Source organism: Pristiophorus japonicus, chromosome 3 (assembly GCF_044704955.1).
Source record: "Pristiophorus japonicus isolate sPriJap1 chromosome 3, sPriJap1.hap1, whole genome shotgun sequence".
NCBI classification, from domain to species: domain Eukaryota; kingdom Metazoa; phylum Chordata; class Chondrichthyes; family Pristiophoridae; genus Pristiophorus; species Pristiophorus japonicus.
The window spans coordinates 89907255-89931493 of record NC_091979.1 but is presented as its reverse complement, the minus strand read 5'-3'; the positions used below and the strand labels follow the sequence as shown (position 1 = coordinate 89931493).

Genomic DNA, 24239 nt, shown 5'->3' with positions numbered 1-24239 from the left:
ATGGGATTAAAAGTGGGCAAGTCTATCCAAGGGATCTTAAAGAAGTGGCTGCAGAGATAGTGGATGCATTGATTGTAATCTACCAAAATTCCATGGATTCTGGGGAGGTCCCAGTGGATTGGAAAATCGCAAATGTAATGCCCCTGTTTAAAAAAGGAGGCAGACAGAAAGCAGGAATCTACAGACCGGTTAGCCTAACATCTGTCATTGGGAAAATGCTGGAGTCCATTATTAAGGAAGCAGTAACAGGACATTGAATTATGCTTTTCCAAATCAAGCAGAGTCAGCATGGTTTTATGAGAGGGAAATCATGTTTGACACATTTGCTGGAGTTCTTCGAGGATGTAACAAGCAGGGTGGATAAGGGGGAACCAGTGGGTGTGATGTATTTGGATTTCCAGAAGGCATTCGATAAGGTGCCACATAAAAGGTTACTGCACAAGACAAAAGTTCACGGGGTTGGGGGTAATATTTAGCATGGATTGAGGATTGGCTAACTAACAGAAATAAGAGAGTCGGGATAAACGGGTCATTTTCCGGTTGGCAAATAGTAACTAGTGGGGTGCCGCAGGGATCAGTGCTGGGGCCTCAACTATTTACAATCTATATTATCATCATCATAGGCAGTCCCTCGAATTGAGGATGACTTCCACGCTAAAAGAATGAGTTCACAGGTATTTCAATGAGGGATCTGATATTCCAGGTCCCGAACTACACATTGAAAGGTGGAAGATGCCTGTGCATGGATTTTTTTAACGTGTGGTGGCCATTGCAAACCAGCTACCACATGGGCTTGACAGAGCTTTGTCTTGGTCCAGTGGCAAGGATTGACCAAGATGACATCTCATTGCTGTTTGTGGCATCATGCGGCGTGTAAATTGGCTTCTGTATTTGCCTACATAACAACAGTGACTACACATCAAAAAATTAATTCATTGACTTTGAAGGTTTGGCAGATGGAATACAATGTCGAAAAGTGTGAGGTCATCCACCTTGGGAAAAAAAACAGCAAAAGGGAATATTATTTGAATGGGGAGAAATTACAACATGCTGCGGTGCAGAGGGACCTGGGGGTCCTTGTGCATGAATCCCAAAAAGTTAATTTGCAGGTGCAGCAGATAATCAGGAAGGTGAATGGAATGTTGGCCTTCATTGCGAGAGGTATGGAGTACAAAAGCAGGGAGGTCCTTCTGCAACTGTATAGGGTATTGGTGAGGCCGCACCTGGAGTACTGCGTGCAGTTTTGGTCACCTTACTTAAGGAAGGATATACTAGCTTTGGAGGGGGTACAGAGACGATTCACTAGGCTGATTCTGGAGATGAGGGGGTTACCTTATGATGATAGATTGAGTAGACTGGGTCTTTACTCGTTGGAGTTCAGAAGGATGAGGGGTGATCTTATAGAAACATTTAAAATAATGAAAGGGATAGACAAGATGGAGGCAGAGAGGTTGTTTCCACTGGTCGGGGAGACTAGAACTAGGGGGCACAGCCTCAAAATACGGGGGAGACAATTTAAAACCGAGTTGAGAAGGAATTTCTTCTCCCAGAGGGTTGTGAATCTGTGGAATTCTCTGCCCAAGGAAGCAGTTGAGGCTAGCTCATTGAATGTATTCAAGTCACAGATAGATAGATTTTTAACCAATAAGGGAATTAAGGGTTATGGGACGCGGGTGGGTAAGTGGAGCTGAGTCCACGGCCAGATCAGCCATGATCTTGTTGAATGGCGGAGCAGGCTCGAGGGGCTAGATGACCTACTCCTGTTCCTAATTCTTATGTTCTTATGAACATTCTTTTGGCTTTTGGACATCCTGATGACATAAAAAATGCGAACTAAATTCCAGCTCTTTTCCTTTGATTTAATAGAGGTATGTCCATGATATGTGATAGTGCAATGGTGTATTGCCTCTGGCAGTAATGTTGTAGAGGATGCATCCTTATTCCATGACAGCCTATATGTGATTGGAAGAATATATATATGTTACAGTTGATCTAGGGACGCTTCTGCTCCAGCTTTGATTCTCAAAATCAATCACTGAGTTTATGAATTCTCAATTTTTGGACTATTGAAACATGACTGTGCATCTGTAGCATGACATTTGTATTTTACACACCATCTATCTAATGACCTCTCACATCATGTTTGAAATTGGTAATGGCAATTTCAATCAGAATGAAACAGACACCTTTAGGAATTTGGCTCACATTGGAAAACAATGAGAATTAGTTATGAATGTAAAAAGACCACATTATTAAGTTTTGCTTCATAAGCTGGCATTGTATCACATTTTAGTTAAAATGTGCTGAAATGGAAGCAGCAATTTTCACTCGAGCAGGAATCTAATTGTAAAATGTAATTTTGGTAAGAGGTTAAAATGTGACTTATGCCTAACAAAATTAAAACCAAGATATACTTAATTTAATTATCAAGGCTACTTTATGGAAAATTGCAAAGATGATCTAAGTACACTGCCAATTGTGGAAGATTGTTATATTTAAGTAGATTGTTTGCAAATTATATATTTACTGAAGCTTTGACAAGTTCCTTGTTTGATATATTTTCAATCTGCACTTATCTTAAAAGTTGCAGAGATGCAGGTTGCAGCTGCATGCATCTAACAATTTGATTCCATGTGCATTACCCAAATTGATGGGGACTGTGGTAGTGTCAACATCCTCACACATTGAAGTAGGAAAACAATTTGTCTACTAATTTGTGAAAAGAAATCAACATGTTTATATTATAGATGTAGCTAATTTTGGTTGTTGCAATGTTCTTCTAGGTGGTTTGTGTAATGTCCTTACACACTACTATAAATTCACACGAGGCACATACTGGAGACAAGGTCACTCTGTGACCTGAACCTTTATTCACAGGACCAAGAAGTGATGACCCTGCGTGGGACCTCTCTTTATATACCTGGATGACCAGGTGAGGAGTGTCTCCCATAAGTTCACCCTCTGTGGGCAAGGTGTGCATTTCTTAGGTGTATACAGTATGCAGTGTTGTTATGATGGTTACAGTTACATGAAGGTTACATACATGACATCACCTCTCCCCCCCAACATCTTATGGGGTCAAAGATTAAGTCTTTCAGGCGGTCGACGCTCTCTCTCGTGGAGCGCCGCAGTTGGGGCTTTGGTTGTTGAGCATTGGCATGCGTCTCTGTCACCTGTGGTGATTCCGGCTTGTGCGGGCTGGCCGCAGGGACTGTGCATGCTGCTGAATGTTCTTGTTGCTCGTTCACTGGCGATGGTGTGAGCTCCATCTCATGATCTTCCTTAGGTTCCTCAGTGTCCATGCTGAACCTTTTTTTTTTACTTGGTCCAGATGCTTGCGGCATATCTGTCCATTGTTAAGGCTGACCACTATGACCCTATTCCCCTCTTTGCCAATTACAGTACCCTCAAGCCACTTGGGCCTCAAAGCAATATGAAGAACAAATACAGGGTCATCGATTTCTATACATCTCCCCTTTGAGTTACGGTCATTTTGGGACTGGCGCTTGCTCCCAACAATGTCTGACAGGACAGGATGAATGAGGGACAGCCGAGTTTTGAGTGTACGTTTTATGAGTAGTTCCGCGGGTGGGATTCCCGTGAGCGAATGCGGTCGGGACCTATAGGCCAGCAGGAGGCGCGATAGGCGGCATTGAAGGGAGGGTCCTTGAATCCGGAGAAGTCCTGTTTTATGATTTGGACCGCTCGTTCCGCCTGGCCATTGGAAGTCGACTTGAACGGTGCCGCCCTGACATGTTTGATGCCATTATCCGACACGAACTCCCGGAATTCATAGCTAGTGAAACACGGGCCCTTGTCACTAACCAGAATGTCCGGCAAGCCGTGGGTCGCAAAGACCGCACGCAGACTCTCCACAGTGGTGGATGCCATGCACGAATTCAATATGATGCATTCGATCCATTTCGAGTACGCATCAACAACAATGCGGAACATTTTTCCCATGAACGGGCCCACGTAGTCTACGTGAATATGTGACCATGGCCTGGTGGGCCAGGGCCATGGGCTGAGTGGGGCCTCCTTGGGCCTCCCAGCTGGGCACACATCATGCACCTGTGAACAGAGTGTTCCAGATCTGAGTCAATTCCCGGCCACCATACATGTGACCAGGCAATGGCCTTCATTAGCACGATGCCTGGGTGATCACTGTGAAGTTCCCTGATGAATGCTTCCCTTCCCTTCTGGGGCATGACTACCCAGCTGCCCCATAGTAGGCAGTCAACTTGGATGGAGAGCTCATCCATCCGTCTGTGAAATGGTCTGACCTCCTCGGGACATGTTCCATGTGCGGGCGCCCAATCCCCAGTCAGGACACATTTCTTAATCAAGGATAGGAGGGGATCTCTGTTGGTACAGATTTTGATCTGGCGGGCTGTGATGGGGGAGCTTGCGCTGTCAAAGGCTTCAATGGCCATGACCATCTCAGCGCTTTGCTCCGCTGCCCCCTCAGTGGTGGTCAGTGGAAGCCTGCTTAGCGCATCAGCGCAATTTTCGGTGCCTGGCCGGTGCCGTATGGTGTAGTCATACGCAGCCAGCATGAGAGCCCATCGCTGTATGCGAGCTGACACATTGGCATTGACAGCCTTGCTGTCTGACAACAGGGATGTTAATGTCTTGTGGTCCATTTCTAACTCGAACCTTCTGCCAAAGAGGTACTGGTGCATCTTTTTCACTCCATGGACACATGCGAGTGCTTCCATTTCAACCATCCCGTATCCCCGTTCTGCTTGGGAGAGCGACCTGGAGGCATAAGCCACAGGTTGGAGTTGGCCCTCATCATTACGCTGCTGCAACACGCACCCAACCCCATAGGATGTTGCATCACATGTCAAAACCAATTTCTTACAGGGGCTGTACAGAGTCAACAGCTTATTAGAACAAAGCAGGTTCCGCTTGTTGAAAGCCTGTTTCTGACAGTCTCCCCAAAACCAATCGCAACCCTTACGTAGGAGCACATGTAGCAGCTCCAATAATGTGCTTAAGTTCGGCAGAAAGTTCCCGAAATAGTTCAAGAGTCCCAGAAATGAACGCAACTCTGACGTGTTGCCGGGCCTGGGCACATGACGAATCGCCTCCGTTTTGGATTCCGTCTGCAGCAACCCTCCTGCCTAAAAACTCGACCTCTGGGGCCAAAAACACACACAGGTTGTGGAGGTGTTCCTCGGTGCCTCGACCCATGATAAGGATGTTGTCCTGAAATACGATCGTTCCAGGGATGGATTTGAGCAGGCTTTCCATGTTCCTTTGAAAGATAGCGGCCGCTGATCGAATGCCAAATGGACACCTGTTGTAGACAAACAGCCCCTTGTGCGTGGTGATGGTGGTCAGTAGCTTGATTTTTCGGCCAGTTCCTGGGTCATGTAGGCTGAAGTGAGGTCCAACTTGGTGAGCAGCTTGCCGCCTGACAATGTGGCAAAAAGGTCCTCTGCTCTCGGAAACGGGTATTGGCCTTGTAGTGACACCCGATTGATAGTGGCCTTGTAGTCGCCACAGATCCTGACCGAGCCATCCGTTTTTAGGACAGGGACGATGGGGCTTGCCCAGTCGCTGAATTCAATGGGCAAAATTATGCCCTGGTCTTAGCAACCTGTCCAGCTCACTCTCACTTTTCTCCCGCATCACATACGGCACAGCTCTGGCTTTGTGGTGCACTGGTCTGACGTCCGGGGTGATGCGTATCACTACTTTGGTACCTTTGAAAGTCCCGACACCAGGTTGAAATAGTGACTCAAATTTCTGTAGGACCTGTGAGCATGAACTTCGCTCCACAGATGAAATGGCGTGCACATCCCCCCCATTTCCAGTTCATCTCGGCTAGCCAGCTCCTCCCCAAAAGGGCAGGACCATTTCCCGGGACAATCCAGAGTGGCAGCCGGATCTCTGATCCATTATGTGTGACCGCCAACATTGCACTGCCTAGCACTGGGATGATCTCTTTGGTGTATGTCCGTAATTGCATGTCAATGCGTTCTAGTTTGGGTCTGCTAGCTCTGAGTGGCTATAGTTTCTCGAATTGTTTGACACTCATAAGTGACTGGCTGGCCCTGTCCAGCTCCATGCGTACCGGGATGCCATTTAATAGGACTTTCATCATCATAGGTAGCGTTTTGGTATATGAGCTGTGGATGTTTGCCACATGAACCCGCTGAACTTCAGCATCCATTGCTTTGTCCCAAGCATCAACCTGCCTTGCAGACCCCTCTTCTGGTTCATCTACCTCATAAATTAGCCTCGCTGCGGGCTTCCTGCACATTCTGGCTAAATGTCCACTGAAGTTACAATTTCTACCGATAAATTGTTGAAACCTACAGGTTTTTGCAGCATGTCTGCCCCCGCACCTCCAGCATGAGATGAGATCATTGTGAACAAAAGGGCTGTTACCAGGCATTCCGCTCTGATTGTCTCTTTGATTACTCTTGTGCACTCTGTAAATGGGTGTCAGTGGCCCCATCCCGGGACGCATTGTCCACCGTCATGGCATAAATGTCTGTTCAACCTGCCATTGTCTCTGTTGAGGATCCACTCTAGAGTCTGTTGCTGCATGGGTGGTGTCGAATTGCCCTTGCCTGACTGCAGGGTTCTGAGTTATATTTACAATGTTAACTCCCTGATCCATCGCTACGTTGGAAGCAGAGTTGCGCGCGTATATGATCTTGGTTTCCTCCTCCCCCGCCATGAAGGTCTGAGCCATCAATGCCACCGCTTCCAAGGTCAAGTCCTTGGCCTCAATTAGCTTTCTGAAAATCCCGGCATGACCAATGCCCTCAATAAAGAAATCCCTTAACATCTCCCCTGCAGGCATCTGTGAACTTACTGAGGCTGGCCAAGCACCGAAGGTCCGCAACGAAGTCTGATATGCTCTGTCCTTCCCGATATCGGTGTGTATAGAATCGGTGTTGGGCCATGTTTATACTGCTCGCTGGTTTGAGGTGCTCACCGATCAGTTTGCTGAGCTCTTCAAAGGTTTTGTCCGCCGGCTTCTCGTGTGCGAGCAGGTCTTTCATCAGCGGGTACGTCTTAGGTCCACAGCTGATCAGTAGATGCGCCCTTCGCTTGTCAGCCGCTGCATCACCCAACCAGTCCTTCGTGACAAAGCTCTGCTGGAGCCTCTCAATGAAATCGTCCCAGTCCTCACCGACACAGTACCGTTCCTCTGTGCTACCGGTGGCCATTCTCGTGAGTCGTTGATTCCCGTTTCTCATCACCAAATGTAATGTCCTTACACACTACTATAAATTCACACAAGGCACATTCTGCAGACAAGGTCACTCTGTGATCTGAACCTTTATTCCCAGGACCAAGAAGTGATGACCCTGTGTGGGACCTCCCTTTATACATCTGGATGACCAGGTGAGGAGTGTCTCCCACAAGTTCACCCCTGTGGTCAAGGTGTGCAGTTCTTAGGTGTATACAGTATGCAGTGTTGTTATGAAGGTTACAGTTACATGAAGGTTACATACATGACAGTTTGATCGCACAGCAACTGGGTCTAGAGTGATACCAAGGCCTATTGTCTCAGTCACACAGATCTTTATCAGCATTAACCTGGCCACAGTTGATTAGTTGATGGGAAGTAAGGATGTGGTGAAGAGTTACAGGGACTGTAAAAAAACAAATGTGGGAACTGCAAGAAAAGTCACAATGCTACTCGAGCTACATCTACACAGTAATGAAACAGCGGCATCTCTCCCAAGGCCATGAGCATCATGAACTCCTCTGTAAGCGATATTTTCGATGCATTGCGAGTGAAACTTCCCGCCTGGCCATGACAACAAGCCCTCGGCCATCAGCTCCCGGGAGATCCAGACTGCCATGCACCTGTTGCTGCCTGGGGAGATAGCCAGGCATGCCATGTCAGAAGGGACACAGGCTATGACGAAGTACACAAGCTCCAAGTAAATACACAGTGTACTGAAAAACACAATGCTTGCGCATTTGCTGAAAACAACAAGGAGGTGAAATGGGCTTGCATACTATTGTTTTGTGTCTGGCCCTTAAATCTAATCTGGGATTGAAATGTTCCTCTCTCTGATGATTGTACAAGTCCCTTTGGAGCAGTCTGTACCCAATTACTAGTATGCATACGTCTACAGACAAAGCTGTTGACAACTGAGCAGAAATCAGCACTGGACTCACTCAGAGACACTCAGGATTGCCAACGTGAGAAACTGAAATGAAAAATCATAATTGGGTAGCAGGAGTGTAGTTCTGAGATTAGGGTTGAGGAATATTGTTTGACATCTAACTATTCTGTAATTTATTAAAGATACTTGATGCTGACATTGAATTATGAAAGTGAAAATGTGTTCCATAGTAACATCGCTTACTTTAATGATCATGAAAATTCAGCTTCTCCCAAAAAAACTTTTAAGACAACACAGCATTGTCCTTGATAAATCGAAACATAGAACTGTCCTGAACATACTAAGAAGGTATGTGGTAAGCCTAGTTTTCATTTGACAGATAATTCAGCATGAAATCTGAGTCAACTTTGTTGTAATATGCATCAAGTTGACGTCACAGCTATTTAGATGTTGCTGCTTTTGCACATATTCATAAATAATGGTAACTAAATTCAAGGAATTAATGCATTCTCTGTTCAAATTTAATTTAATGAACGCTGTGTTCACATTAAAACAACATGCATTTAGTATAGTTCAATGGTTCTACAAGCCAACTTATCTCATGTATGCAAGCACATTATACTGGCAGTTTTATGCTCCTGATTCATGTCCACAGAGACATAGACTAACATTGCAAAACCCTTAACAGCCATAAACAGAAAGCACATATTATTTATATTTATCTGGGCTAGTTCTAACCTTGGTACCAAGTCCTGGAGATACCCACTGTGCCACTCAATTCATCTTACAATGGTATAACTTTGTTTTTAAGTACAATAACAGTACAATAAAATACAATTTCACCCACTGCTTTATATAGAGGCACGTGACATATAGTCCACACATGACAGGGAGTACTATTTTCAACGCTCAGTTTGCCTTTTTGCTCTTTCAAATTATACTTTTTTCCTATATATTGATTTGTTTGGTTGTCTGATGGGAGCGATCCTCAATTATATAAACGATACAGAAACGTAGCGTTTCGTCGCGATTTTCAGTAACAAAAGTGCAATACTCGACTATTACTTGCATTTTGGAAAGAACACTAAACACCTTATTAAAACTTTAAAAAAATGTGCATTAGAATTACTACCCCGCCTTTACATTCATATTGAGATTTCCTCAATCACTAAAAGATCAATTGCAGAGGGACGCGAACCTACTAGCACACATCCAGATTGGCTGGACCTGGAAATTTGGCAGGAAGTGTGTTTATTTCCACTTACTTTGGCCCTCGAATTTCCGTATAATGGTCCCCAGAAAGGTATTTTGCGGCGCAACATGCCCCCTTCGCACAGGCATGTTTGTTGTGATGTGGAAGCTTTGCCCCGATTTAAACAGCCGGTCCGATCCGCTCGGTCTCTGCTCCTCTCACAGCCCCCCTGCCTCTCTCAGACCGTCCCTTTGTCAGAAAAGCATCATCAACAACACAGTCTCTCTCCGTTTGGCAACACCAGACCGTCCGCGAACATCTACAACTTAGGCTCCCCCAGCAGAGCCGAGAACCAGCGCCGAGAAGGACAATGAACGCTGCCCCGGTCCACCTTCCCGGAACAAAAGCATCGCAAATTTCGGAAGGATGTTTCTCGTCTCAAAGCGCTGAGGTGCTGCTGAACGGAAGATATCAGCAGCTCTGAGCCCGGGTGACGCTCCCTTCGGCTCCACACGCAGCTCTGATTACCGAAGCGTGTCCGTACACAACTGATCGCTGCCCATTTCACTTTATGTTGGAAATCAGATTCACGAAACAGTACACGGGATTAAAAGGAAATCGACAGAAAGAAGGGGAAACATGCCCCGTATCCGATGTCAGCGAAGGCAATACAATTAGTTGGAAGAAGAATCACTGCTGGAGATCCACTTATGGCTGTCCAAGGTGCTGAACACAACTCCAATTTAATTTGAAATGACGCAAGTGTTTCACAAAAGTAAAATACATCGATACATACATACAGCCATTATATGTGACCTACTAGATGAAAATGGGCAATTAACAAGTGAACATAATAAGACACACTGCGATGCAGGCGTGTATGAATGATTTCAGGTGGAGCTTGATATTACTTTCATTCCCTAACAACAGGGGAGAGAGGAATTTAGCACAGTTAAGAATAAGTTAAAAATTGTAGAGCATGGGCTGTTAAGTCGATTGATGCTGAAATACGTTATTTATTCATACGTTATAAAACCCATTTGATGTCAATGTAAATCAATCTGAAGTGAAACCAAATAAACAAGCGTGTTCTCAGTTGTGCTGAACTAGCTTCGTCTATTCAGGTGATGAAAGGAACAGTAAGCACTATCCTAAGCTGTGGAATGATGCTGATTGCAGCTGACTACAGATAGAAACGAGACGCCACCAGGGTGAAGAAAATAAATAATCGGTTCTTTTAAAGGAGCGATCACAACTTTAGCACGCCGAAGGCATATGGATGACCGATTGGTTAAAAAATTTAAAAATAAATGCGAGATAAGTGTTTCCCGATTCAGCTATTTAGGGTAAACCGTTCTGTCAGAATGATAACCAGCTCAGACTTGGTGTCTGGACTTTTTGTAGGATACACCAGAATGTTAGCTATCCCTTGTGGGCACAGTTCTCATCTTGTTAACTGGAAATGGAGGATCACAGGAACTAAAATCAAACCAAATGATGGAATGAAAGGTGAGGACAAGGGGAAAGAAACACTGTGATGTAAAAGGAAGAGCAGAAGCAGGGAAATGGAATTGATACAGTAAAGGTCAGCCACCGTGAGGGGAAACCTCAAGTCGGCAAAAAAAGACATTTCACAACTCTGCTGTGGAAGTTAAAGTCATCAAAGCAAGAGTGAGAGAGTCAGAGAAACTGAGTGACAGGAATTGAGTTTTCTGGTGGACGATGGTGGGAAAGCATCAATCGGATAGTTATGGGAACCAATGGGTTTATGGAAAGCCCATCATCAGAAATAGAGGATTTTCAGGATGAAATGGGAAGAATCAGATATAGACCACAAGAAGGTGAGGAATGGGTAGAAATATAAAGTATAACTAATGAAATTCTCAAGAGCAGAGTAAGAGTAGGAAGGACCATCCACACAGCTATTGGTGTAATGGAAGAAAAGGTCAGGAGGGTGGGCCAATTCATGGTATGGGGAACACCCAGACAAAAGAAATGCAGAGAGGTAAAGACAGCAGAAGATATGTTCAGTATCATGCTGAGGTTCGAATGTGTTGTGTTTCTGTCTTCAAGGTTTACAACACAGAAGGAGGACATTCAGCTCATTATACTGTGAGCAATCTAAAACTACATCCCACTAACCCATGATCTCCCTATTACTCTGTATCTTCCTCTTCTTCAAATGTTTATCCAGTTATCCCTTAAAATATGTAATGACCACTGCCATAACCATTCCCTGTGGAAACAGTTATTTCTCCAACAACCTGTTGCATATATAATTTTCTCCTCACCTCTTGCCTCATTCTATTAGTGACAATTTTAAATTGAAACTCCCTGCCCAGATGAAACAGTCTTTCTCTATTCACTCTTTCAAAGCCCTTTACAATAACACAAATTCTACTAAATTCCCTCTTCACTTTCTCTGCTCCTGTGGAAACATTCCATGTATTTCAAGTCCCTCTCAAAACGATAGTTTTCCATCCCTGCTATTGTCCTGGTGAGTCTCTGCTGTATGCTCTCTATGGCTCTATTGTTCATTCTATAATGGGGTGGGGGGGGAGGTTCTAACCAAAGTTTTATACAAATTTATCATTACTTCTTTATTCTTATACTCTATGTCCTATTGATAACATCTAAAATACTTTTGGCCTTTTTAATGGTTTTATCCATCTGCATTTGCATTTTCCGGGCATTATGTATTTGAATTCAGCGTTTATTCTGTTCATCCATACCCATCAATGCCTTGTCATTAAGTATATGTTTTCATTCCTTGTTTTTTTCTCCCTAAAAGCAATATCTCACAGTTATCTACATTGAATTGCAGTTTCCACTTGTCTGCCCATTTTACTATTCTGTCTATATCGACGCTATATCCTCTCCATCACAAAGATCGTCTACTTCTGCCTCCATAACATTGCTTGTCTCCGCCCCACCTCAGACCATCTGCTGCTGAAACCCTCATCCATGCTTTTGCTACCTCCAGACTTACCTATTCCAGTGCTCTCCTGGCCAGCCTTCCATCCTCCATAAACTTGAGCTCATCCAAAACTCTGCTGCCATATCCTAACTTGCACCAAGTTCCATTTACCCATCACCCTTGTACTTGCTGACCTACATTGGCTCCCAGTCCACCTACAACTTGGTGCAATTTCCCCAACCTCGAGGGTTCCAGTGTGGCCATGGTCGGTGGTCCAACCTCGCTGCTGGCTCCAGCCTGCTCTGTGAAATGATTTTACGCTGATTGGGCTTGTTAAGCCCACCCAGCATGTTACCCAACCAATTGAAGAAAGTGGGTCTGATTACGTCATTTGATGACGTGTCGTCAGCCCATTTCCTTAAAGGGACCATGCGCATATTTAGTTTGACAGTTGTACTATCAGTGTTCTACAGCATTGAGGTGCTGCAAACACTGACAACTCTTTTAAGGAGACAAAATTAACAGTTAGATCAAGTGCTCCCCGATCTGAGGGACACTCCAGACACTTTTCAAATGTCCTTTTTTTTTGTTTTTTGTTTTTTTTGGGGTTTTTTGTTGTTTTTTTTTGTGGTTTTTTTGGGCTTTAAAATCATATATTTTACAAGTGCCCCCTATAAAAGGGGAGGGGGACACTAAAACCCGGCAATTAAAACAAGTTAAACTTTAAAACATATAAAATCAAATTAAAATTTGGTTGCCGGGGGTGACGATGCACTCCAGTCCCTCCGGCGCCCACCTCTCGTGGAAGGCCGCGAGCGTACCGGTGGAGACCGTGTGCAAACACTGACAAGCACTGCACAAAGGTGCACAGCTGCACCCAGGCTCGCTCATGACTCCCTCCATATACTTCCCTTCCAATAGGTAGAAGAGACTGCCCCAGGAGATCAACACAGCCTGGTTGCACATTGCACACAAGAAGGAATGTCATCAGGAGGACCAGGCTGCAGTGGCACAAACCTTTCAATGATTTCAGTGGATCACAAAACATTACTGCAAAGCCACACTCAACCTCATCCTGCTGTGCCACTCATCACATCCCCATCACTCTGCCTTCCCTACCCTACTTCTATTCATTCTTGCACACATCAACTTACATAAGAACATAAGAACGTAAGAAATAGGAGCAGGAGTAGGCCATTTGGCTCCTCGAGTCTGCTCCGCCATTCAATAAGATCATGGTTGATCTGATCCTGACTTCAACTCCACTTCCCCGCCCACTCCCCACAACCCTTGACTCCCTTATCATTCAAAAATCTGTCTATCTCCACCTTAAATATATTCAAAGACACAACCTCCACAGCTCTCTGGGATAGAGAATTCCAAAGATTCACGACCCTCTGTGGGAAGAAATTCCACCTCATTTCTGTTTTAAATAGACGACCCCTTATTCTGAAACTATGTCCCCTAGTTTTAGATTCCCCATGAGGGGAAACATCCTCTCCGCATCTACTCTGTCAACCCCCTCAGAATCTTATATATTTCAATAAGATGACCTCTCATTCTTCTAAACTCCAAGGAGTATAGGCCCAACCTTTCTTCATATGACAATTCAATTCATATTCAATGAAGATTCCCCTGATTAATCTGATTAACTGAAAGATTGAGGTGAAATTGCTCTGTGAGAATCATGTATTCATTATTCTAGTGGTTTGTGACAACCACCTGACATTGTTAGCAGTCATGTGATTGCCATCAACCATTCCCTACTCTCCAGTCTGTGCCCCACGGACATTGGAGCCTTAACCTAGATTCTTGGTTGGGCTTCCATTTCCCCTCGATGCCCAGTGTGGGGCTCCCATATCCCCTCAGGCAAAGCAAAGCCATTACCTTGCACCTCCACCCATCCCTCTCTATTTACATTATCATTTCCAATCTCACTAGCCACCCCTCACACTCACTCTCATCCTAGTCCAATCATACCAACTAACAACACACAAGGGAAGGCACTTGTGTGTTTTAGCCAATGTTCATGTAAAGTTTCTGTTAATGTGTTGTCAAACATTAAAATCTTTATTTTAAGCACTTTGCCTTCTTGTACAGATTTGTGAGCTCTTTTGGAAATGGCTTAGTAAGTTGTAGTGAATGGTGAGACATAAGGGTACCCTCCGCAATGGTGATGAGTGTGAAAGGAATGGCTTTATGGTGTTGACGTGGGGTGGTGCCAACCTGGCACATCATGTGACAACCAGTTGTTTGTAGCACAAAGTGAAGTAAATGTGGCCATGGTGAGGCCATCCCTAGCCACCCGAGCAGCAATGTGGTTGGGTACTGATGCCCTGTGCAGCATCAGGTGATTGCAGAGAAGGTTGGTTTTGTTGGTGCTGCTGATGTGCCTGGTGATGTTGGTGCTGATCATGGTGGGATTCTGAGGACCAAGGTGAGAGAGTTTCAAGAGCAATGATGCTAATGTAATAGATGGCAGGCGAACTTGAGATGACAGAAGTGATCTGTCAATGGTGAGAGAGGTTGTTCCAATGAGGTGACACTGGATAGAGAGTTTGCTCCAAATACTTGCAACCTGCATAAAGCTCAATCTGTCTTCCAAATGCTGTAAGCAACAGCTTTTGATCTTGGAAAATGAACAGCTATGAGATGGGAACTTTCATAGCACATTTACAGCTGTCAAGTAAAGAAATGAATTCATGGTCATGCAACTCCTGACGTCCTTACCTGATGTGATCAACAAGCAGCATAGACCCCATGGACAACCCAGTAAAATGGTAAAGTGAGCTCAAAATACTGTTTAAAGGTCTGTTAACAAGGTCATAATGATCTAGATTGCTTCCCCCGTTGTTGTGTGGCGGGTCTGTTCAGCGCTGACAGACCCGACATTTGGGAAAGTAGTGTGACGGCGGGTTGACAGCGGATTCTTGACCCGCTATCAAAAAAAATTTCCCCACCCGACCTGCCAACAAATGCGCCCATTGACTCCCCCACCCCCAACTGCAAGAAAAATGTCCCCCTTGTTTTTAAAATTCTCACCCTTGTGTTCAAATCCCTCCATAATCTCCAGACCCTGGCATCTTCCTGTGCCTTGAGTCAAAAATCTTGGTGAACCTTACATGTATGGTAAAGAAGATGGATTGCCTGAAATGCTGAGAACAGTATTGGAAAGAGCATTGGATTTCATGATGGTATTCCAAAAGGAACAGGGGGAAATTTCAACTGAAATCCATGTGGAATGAATCAGAGCTGTACTCTGGTGCTGATAAAAGAGAAGTTGCTGTTAAAGTGGGTCTTAATAAATACATAATGGGCCATAATTTGCGGTCTCTACTGGCGCGTACGAGGGGCTACACAAGTTCAGCTTTAGGCATGCACTGTGCATGCGCTAAAACCCGGAACTTGTGATATATCAAGAATCTTCTTCACAGATCCAATGCATCCCTGGGAAAATGGCCTCCACGGGCGGAGAGTTGGACTATTTCAAAACCTGCGAAATAAGGCAAGTTTATTTTTCAAAAAATTAAATTTTTGATTTAAATATATAATTAAATGCCATTTTAATAAATTCTAAATATGTGATAATTTTGTAAATATATTTGAAGTGTAGAGGTATTTTTTGGGGTGTTCCCATTCATACTTATGGGGATTCCGATATGGATTCCCCATAGGCATGAATGGGAATCTCCTTCTCTTATTCTTTGTGGTGGCCCATGTAATCCCAGGGGTACTCGCGAATCGCATGCGCCCCTGAGATATGTGGGCCTCTTCTCGCGGGTACCCAGAGAGCTCCAGGACCGCGAGTCTCCGTACCTCCTGGACCACCAGGTATGCGGGCATTTTATTTGCGGATCGGAGGTATTTCCCATGGGAAGTCTCCAACCGCAAATTCAGGGCCAATGACAAACAAGAAGGAAAAGGCATAACAATAAAAGTTAACTGGATGAAAGAGACAAATGGAAATCATGAAATTGAGAGGAATAGCACTTCTTCAAGGCTGGCATTCTCGGAAGAGAAATGACAGTAAATCTAACAGTATCACAAAAAGAAAAATTACAAATGCATGAAAGAAAAGCAGAAAATGCTGGAAATACAGAGTGGATCAATCAGCATGAGCAGAGAGACAAGATAAAGACAGGCGAGCACTCTGAACCCTTCTTAATAACACCACTGAAATATAAACGATAATTTTAGGAGAATTGGAATAGAAAGGAACTGCGGTATAAAATGAACAAAATATGCTTACAGAGAGGAAGCTAATGGATTGAATGCCCTGTAAACTGTTTCGAAGAAAAGCTGGAGACTGTTAGCACCATAAAAAGATCCTCTCAATGTGGAGGTTTGTCAAGTATTTGTTTAATTTACTTTTTTTCTACAATTCTCTATGAAGTTTAAACTATGTGGTGTCAAAATACAATAGCCCGGATTTTGCAATGGGTAATGATGGCGAAATGTTAGTCTTCGTCATCATAATACCTCTGAAACTGACTGTAACTTTGGGATTTAGCACATGCATATCTAAATGTGGACATCCTGAAGTTGCAGTTTTCATTCACTGCTTTGCCCCTTCCTCGCATAACAGTGTAATCAGTGAAATCAGAGAAGTTGGGCTTTTTCATGCTAATATCGCTGTTAAATACCCTATTAAATGTTACACCTTGTTGGAATAGGCGAAACTGGTGTTTGAAATAGATGGACTGCTAAACAAACATTCTGGCCCCGAAAAAACAATTTTTATATTTGTGGAGTGTCAAATTTCTCCATTATGATAAAAATTAAAAAAATTAAAAGTACAATTTAAAAAACAAATGTCATGATATTTCAGCTTTTAACTTTCCCCATTTGATAGTCCCAATCTTGATTTCATTTTCTGTAACATTTTTTTTAAAGTCTGGATAAAAGCTGTTTTTCATTTCCTGGTTTGCTGTTTGTGAGAATTCTTCAATGTGATTGGCTGCTTCGACAGCTTGTTGATGTCACTTCAGCTCTTTGCTGGGAATTCCCATTATGGAGCGCTGCAGTCAATTGCACATTAAGAAGGGCAGACTTCTCACCACAGAGATCACAAGATCTCTGTAGGCAGTTCTTCAAGGCCAACGGCAAGCGTCTTTGCTTTGCCACTGACCACAAAATACGGGCCAATAAGGTGTGAAGCCTGAAAAAAACAAATTAAGCATTTCAGATTTGTGTTGTTCCCCAATTCCTGTAAAACCAAAAATGAGGTTTTGGAACAGTTGTTCTAGAGTTTGAGGAAATTTTTAAATTCAGGAATGCCACTCTGAAGTTGAGATAGCAATACAGAATTGAAATTTTCTTGCAAATCTGGATAGATGAGAGGTTTAAATGCTGAAATTCAACAATTCTATGAAATCACTTGGGCACTGAAATTATACTACTAGATGTTACTCAATTTGAATATGTTCACATGTGATAGTCACTCAGCAGGACACATTAAATGATATAATGGTATTAGCCAGGAACTCATGGAGAGTCTTTGGCTTCACCATCCACCACTATTTGCTGCTCTCCAAATAGGTAAATGAAGGCCACTTCAAAATAGTTGAAAGGTTTGACGTGCTTTGTGCCCCATCATTATGGTTTTGTTCCAATCAATGATACGCCAACTTGTCCTACAAACAGAAAAAGAGAATTGAGATACAGCAAGTAAACAGTGCATTTACAATGTTGTGCAGCATCAAGGATATAGTGCATGCTACAAATTGAATAGTCATCTTCCAGCTTGGTTGACATACAAGCCATCTTTATGTGAACCTTCTTTAAGAGTTGTTGCTGCACTCATTGGTTGGCATATGCACTACTTTCTACAGTTTGGATGGATCCTTGGATTTGTGGAACTTACTCCAAACTTTTCTTTCCATCCATAATCCTGACCTACGTTCCTAGCCTCGAAGCGTTTCCAGCTTTTGAGTAATTGTCCATGACATTTATGGCACAACTGGGGCACTCTCTTGAGATGGGGAGGGATCGGGGGAGGCAGAAATTCACTGCAGTTTATGTGGGCCAAGCAGTTTCAGGGGAAGAAGTGAAAACTTGTTTAAAAGTGCCACCTTTGTTTCTTTTATTAATTCATGAGATGTGGACGCCGCTGGCAAGGCCAGCATTTATTGCCATTCCTAATTGAGAAGGCGGTAGTGAGCCGTCTTCTTGAATCGCTGCAGTGCTGGTGGTGAAGCTCCTCCTACAGTGCTGTTATGGAGCGAGTTCCAGGATTTTGACCCAACGACAATGAAAGAATGCCAATATATTTCCAAGTCAGGATGGTGGGTGACTTTGAGGAGAACTTGCAGGTGGTGGTGTTCCCGTGCACCTGCTGCCTTTGTCCTTCTAGGAAGTAGAGGTCACGGGTTTGGGAGTTGCTGTAAAAGAAGCCTTGTTGAGTTGCTACAGTGCATATTTTAAATGGTGCACACTGCAGCCTCGGTGTACCAGTAGTGGAGGGAGTGAATGTTTAAGTGGGCTTCTTTATCCTGGATGGTGTCGAGCCTCTTGAGTGTTGACTCATCCATGCTGTTGGAGAGTATTCCATCACACTCCTGATTTGTGCCTTGTAGGTAGTGTATAGGCTTTGGGGCATCAGGAGGTGAGCCACTCGCCACAGAGTACCAAGCCTGTGATCTGCTCTTGTAGCTACAGTATTTAAGTGGCTTGTCCAGTAAAGTTTCTGGTCAATGGTGACCCTTGGTATGTTGATGAAGGGGGTTTGGTGATGGTAATGCAAGGGGAGGTGTTTAGACTCTCTCTTGTTGGAGATGGTCATTGCCGGGAACTTGTGTGGCGCGAATGTTACTTTCCGCTTATCAGGCCAAGCCTGAATGTTGTGCAGGTCTTGCTGCATGTAGGCATGGACTGCTTCATTATCTTAGGAGTTTCGAATGGATCTGAACACTGTGCAATTGTGAGCGAACATCCCCACTTCTGACCTTATGATGGACGGAAGGCCATTGATGAAGCAGCTGAAGATGGTTGAGCCTAGGACATTGTCCCAAGGAATTTCTGCAGCGATGTCCTCAGGTTGACCGCCAACAACCACAGCCATCTTCCTTTGTGCTAGGTATGGCTCTAGCCAGTGGAGAATTTTCCCCCTGATTCCCATTGACTTCAACAGTGGTGTTCAACATGGACGAGTACTGATTCCTTGCCCATGTTTGACCTGATGCCATGAGACCTCAATTTTGCTGGAGTCTATTTTGAGGATTTCCAGGGCCACTCCTTCCCGACTGTATATCACTGTGCTGCAACCTCTGATGGGTCTGTTCTGCCGGTGGGACATGACATGACAGGGATGGTGATGGCGGAGTCTGAGACATTGGCTGAAAGGTACGATTTAATGATTATGACAATGGCAGGCTGTTGCTTGACTAATCTGTGGCACAGCTCTCCCAATTTTGGCACAAGCCCCCAAATGTTAGTGAGGAGGACTTTGCAGGGTTGACTAGGTTGGTTGTGCCTTTGTCATGTCATAGAGTCATAGAAATTTACAGCACAGAAGGAGGCCATTTCGGCCCATCATGTCCATGCCAGCCATCAAGAGGCTATCCAACCTAATCCCACTTTCCAACCCTAGGTCTGTAGCCCTGCAGGTTACAGCACTTCAAGTGCACATCCAAGTACTTTTTAAAATGTGGTGAGGTTTTCTGCCTCTACCACCCTTTCAGGCAGTGAGTACCAGACCTCCACAACCTGCTGGGTGAAGATATTTTCACTCAAATCACCTCTAAACCTTCTACCAATTACTTTAGATTTATGTCCCATGGTTGTTGACCTCTTTGCTAAGGGAAATAGATCCTTTCTATCCACTATATCTTGGCCGCTCATAATTTTATACACCTCAATGAGGTCTCCCCTCAGCCTCCTCTGTTCCAAGGAAAACAAACCCAGGCTATACAATCTGTCCTCATAGCTAAGATTCTCCACTCCCGGCAACATCCTCATAAATCTCCTCTGTACACTCTCCAGTGCAACGCATCCTTCCTGTAGTACGGTGACCAGAACTGCACGCAGTACTCTAGCTGTGGCCTAAGTAGTAGTTTATACAGTTCAAGCATAAGCCCCCTGCTCTTGTATTCTATGCCACGGCTAATAAAGGCAAGCATTCCGTATGCCTTCTTAACCACCTTATCTACCTGGTCTGCTACTTTCAGGGATTTGTGGACATGCACTCCAAGATCCCTTTGTTCCTCTACACTTCTCAGTGTCCTACCATTTAATGTGTATTCCCTTTCCTTGTTAGCCCTCCCCACTTCTCCGGATTAAATTCCATTTGCCACTGTTCTGCCCACCTGACCAGTTGATTGATATCTTCCTGCAGTCTATAGCTTTCTTCTTCATTATCAGCCACACAGCCGATTTTAGTATTATCTGCAAACTTCTTAATCATGCCCCCTATATTCAAGTCTAGATCATTTATGTATACCACAGAAAGCAAGGAACCAAGTACTGAGCCCTGCGGAATCCCACTGGAAACAGCCTTCCAGTCACAAAAATGCCCATCAACCATTACCCTCTGCTTCCTGCCATTGAGTCAATTTTGGATCCAACTTGCCACTTTGCCCTGGATCCCATGGGATGTTACTTTCATGACCAGTCTGCCATGTGGGACCTAATCAAAAGCTTTGCTGAAATCCATACACACTACATCAAATGCACTACCCTCATCGACCCTCCTTGTTACGTTCTCAAAAAATTCAATGAAGTTAGTCAGACATGACCTTCCCTTAACAAATCCATGCTGACTGTTCTTGATTAATCTGTGTCCTTCCAAATGAAGATTTATCCTGTCCTTCAGAATTTTTTCCAATAATTTTCCCATCACCGAGGATAGGCTGACTGGCCTGTAATTACTCGGTCTTTTCCTTTCTCCCTTTTTAAACAAAGATACAACATTAGCAGTTCTCCAATCATCTGGCATCACACCTGTAGTCAGAGAGAACTGGCAAATGATGGTTAGTGCCCCTGCTATTTCTTCTTTTACTTCGCTTAAAAGCCTGGGATATATTTCATCCGGGCCTGGGGACTTAACCATTTTCAAAGCTACTAAACCCCTTAATACCTCCTCTCTCACTATGTTTATTTCATCTAATATTTCACACTCCTCCTCCCCGATAGCAGTGTCTGCATCGCCACTCTCCTTTGTGAAAACAGTCCCAAAGTATTCATTAAGAACCATACCCATATCTCCTGCCTCCACACACAAATTACCCTCATGGTCTTTAATAGGCCCTACCCTTTCTTTAGTTATCCTCTTGTTCTTAATATATTTATGAAACATCTTTGGGTTTCCTTGATTTTACTTGCCAAGAAATTTTCATGCTCACTCTTTGCTTTCCTAATATCCTTTTTAATTTCTATACTCCTCTGGAGATCCTGCAGTATTTAGCCCTCGGTATTTTGACATAAGTTTCCCTTTTTTTCTTTATCCTATCCTGTATGTCCCTAGACATCCAGGGGGCTCTAGATTTGTTAGTCCCATCTTTTTTCTTTAAGGATACATATTTGGTCTGAACCCTCTGGATCTCCTCCTTGAATGCCTCCCACTGCTCTGACACTGATTTACCTTTAAGTAGCTGTTTCCAGTCCACTATGGCCAAATCACCTCTCAGCTTAGCAAAGTTGGCTTTTCCCCAATTTAGAATTTTTATTCCTGGTCTATCCTTGTCCTTTTCCATAACAATCTTAAATCTAACTGAATTATGGTCACCAGCACCGAAATGCTCTCCCACTGATAGCCTTCCACCTGTCAAGCTTCATTCCCGAAAACTAAATCCAGAACCATCCCCTCCTGTGTTGGGCTTCCTACATACTGGCTAAAAAAGTTCTCCTCAATGAATTTTACGAATTCCGCACCCTCTATACCCTTCATACTAATTTTATCCCAGTTAATATTAGGATAGTTGAAATCTCCTACTATTACTGCCCTATAGATTTTGCACTTCTCAGAAATTTGCCTACATATTTGCTCATCTATCTCCCTCTCACTGTTTGGGGGTCTATAGTACACTTTCAGCAGTGTGATCGCCTCTTTTTTGTTTTTCAGTCGCTCCAAATTGCCTTGTTTAATGATTCTGCTAACATATCATCCCTCCTCACAGTTTCTTTAATCAATACCGTGACCCCCCCTCCCTTTTTACCCCTCTCGCTATCCCGTCTGAAAATCCTGTAACCAGGAATGTTGAGCAGCCATACCTGCACATCTTATCGCCATGTCTCAGTAATAGCTATAATATCATACTCCCGTGTCTATTTGTGCTCTCAGCTCATCTGCCTTATTCCCTAAACTCCTTGCATTGAAGTATATACCATTTAGTACAGCCTGATCTCTTTGTTGACTACTTTCTAGTCCTTGTTTCCTCTGTCCTTCAAATTCACTTTCTAAGTTTTTGCTTTCCAATTCTAGCTTTACTTCCCTCCTTACTGAATTTATTCTCAGGTTCCCATCCCCCTGCCAAGCTAGTTTAAACCCTCCCCAACAGCATTAATAACCACACCTCCCCCCCACCCCACCCTGCGAGGATATTGGTCCCGACTCTGTTGAGGTGCAATCTGTCCAGCTTGTACAGGTCACACCTCCTCCAGAAGCGGTCCCAATGCTTCAGGAATCTAAAGCCCTCCCTCCTGCACCACCTCTCCAACCACGCATTCATCTGCTCTATCCTCCTATTTCTGTACTCACTAGCTCGTGGCACTGGAAGCAATCTGGAGATTACTACCTTTGAGGTCTTGCTTTTTAATCTCTCTCCTAGCTCCCTAAACTCTGCCTGCAAGACCTCATCCCTCTTTTTACGTATGTCATTGGTACATATATGGACCACAATCTCTGGCTGTTTACCCTCTCGCCCCTAAAATATCTTGCAGCCGCTCAGTGACATCCTTGACCGTGGCACCAGGGAGGCAACATACCATCCTGGAATCACAGTCTGCGGCCGCAGAAGCGCCTGTCTGCTCCGCTGACTATTGAATCCCCTACCACTATAGCTCTTCCATTCTTCTTCCTCCCCACCCCCCTGTGCAGCTGAGCCACGCATGGTGCCATGGACTTAGCTCTGGCTGCACTCCCCAGAGGCATCATCGCCCTCACCAGTACTCAGAAGAGAATACCGGTTGGAGAACGAGATGGACTTAGGGGACTCCTGCACTACTTGTCTAGTCTTCCTCTTCTGTCTGGTGGTCACCCACTCCCTCTCTGCCAGTGCCTAGGTTGATGCTGGGTGGTCCATTCGATTTTATTATAGTTTTTTGTAGTGGTTTTATACAGCTGAGTGGCTTGCTAGGCCATTTCAGAGGGCAGTTAAGGGTCAACCACATAGCCATGAGTCTGGAGACTAGATGAAGAAAGAATGATAGATTTCCTTCCCTAAAGGACATTAATAAATCAGATGGGTTTTTACGACAATCTGGTAGTTTCATGGTTGCAGTTCCATTATTGATACTAGTTTTTTATCCCAGATTTATTTAATTAACTGAATTTAAATTGCCTAGCTGCTGAAGTGGGATTTGAACTAATTTCTCCAGGCCTCTGGAGTAATAATCCAGTAATATAATAACTATGCTACCTTATATATTTTTAAATATGTTGGTTTCTATTTTGTAATCAATTGCTCTACAAGTAATTGCAGTAGGGTAACCAGCTTAAGTATCCACTTCTCCCGCACCACATGCTCTTAGCAAAGCTGGTCACTAAAGATGCACAAGCGTCCCTTGTGCCCAGTGTTGTTAGGGCACAAATGGCGGAAAATACATCATAACATATTTTCCTTGGCCGCATGGCATCATAATACATTTGCCTATACAGGTTGAAGTTCCTGGCACCCTCGGGACCTGACCTGTCCCGAACGAGGGATTTTGCTGGATGAGGGGAGGTCATGTGTTTGGGTGAAACTGTGCCTTTAAGTTCTGTTGCTGGGGTAAGTATGTTTGAGCGCTGATTGGCTGGACCGATTGTCAGTCAGTCAGTCAGCCAATCAGTGTGCAGGGGGTTCAGAAGAGCCGGCAGGCCAGCGGGTCCCGA

General features: G+C 44.2%; 1 protein-coding gene across 1 annotated transcript in view; it reads right to left on the bottom strand.

Annotated features, from left to right (window-relative positions):
• The window catches only part of LOC139257742 (voltage-gated inwardly rectifying potassium channel KCNH7-like), a 643748-nt gene extending 634305 nt beyond the window's left edge, over positions 1 to 9443 (bottom strand). Inside the window, exon 1 of the mRNA XM_070874608.1 lies at positions 9368 to 9443. Within this exon, the coding sequence (XP_070730709.1) occupies positions 9368 to 9443 (76 nt within the window). The remainder of the gene's footprint in view (positions 1 to 9367) is intronic.
• Between the last annotated feature and the right edge of the window lie 14796 nt (positions 9444 to 24239).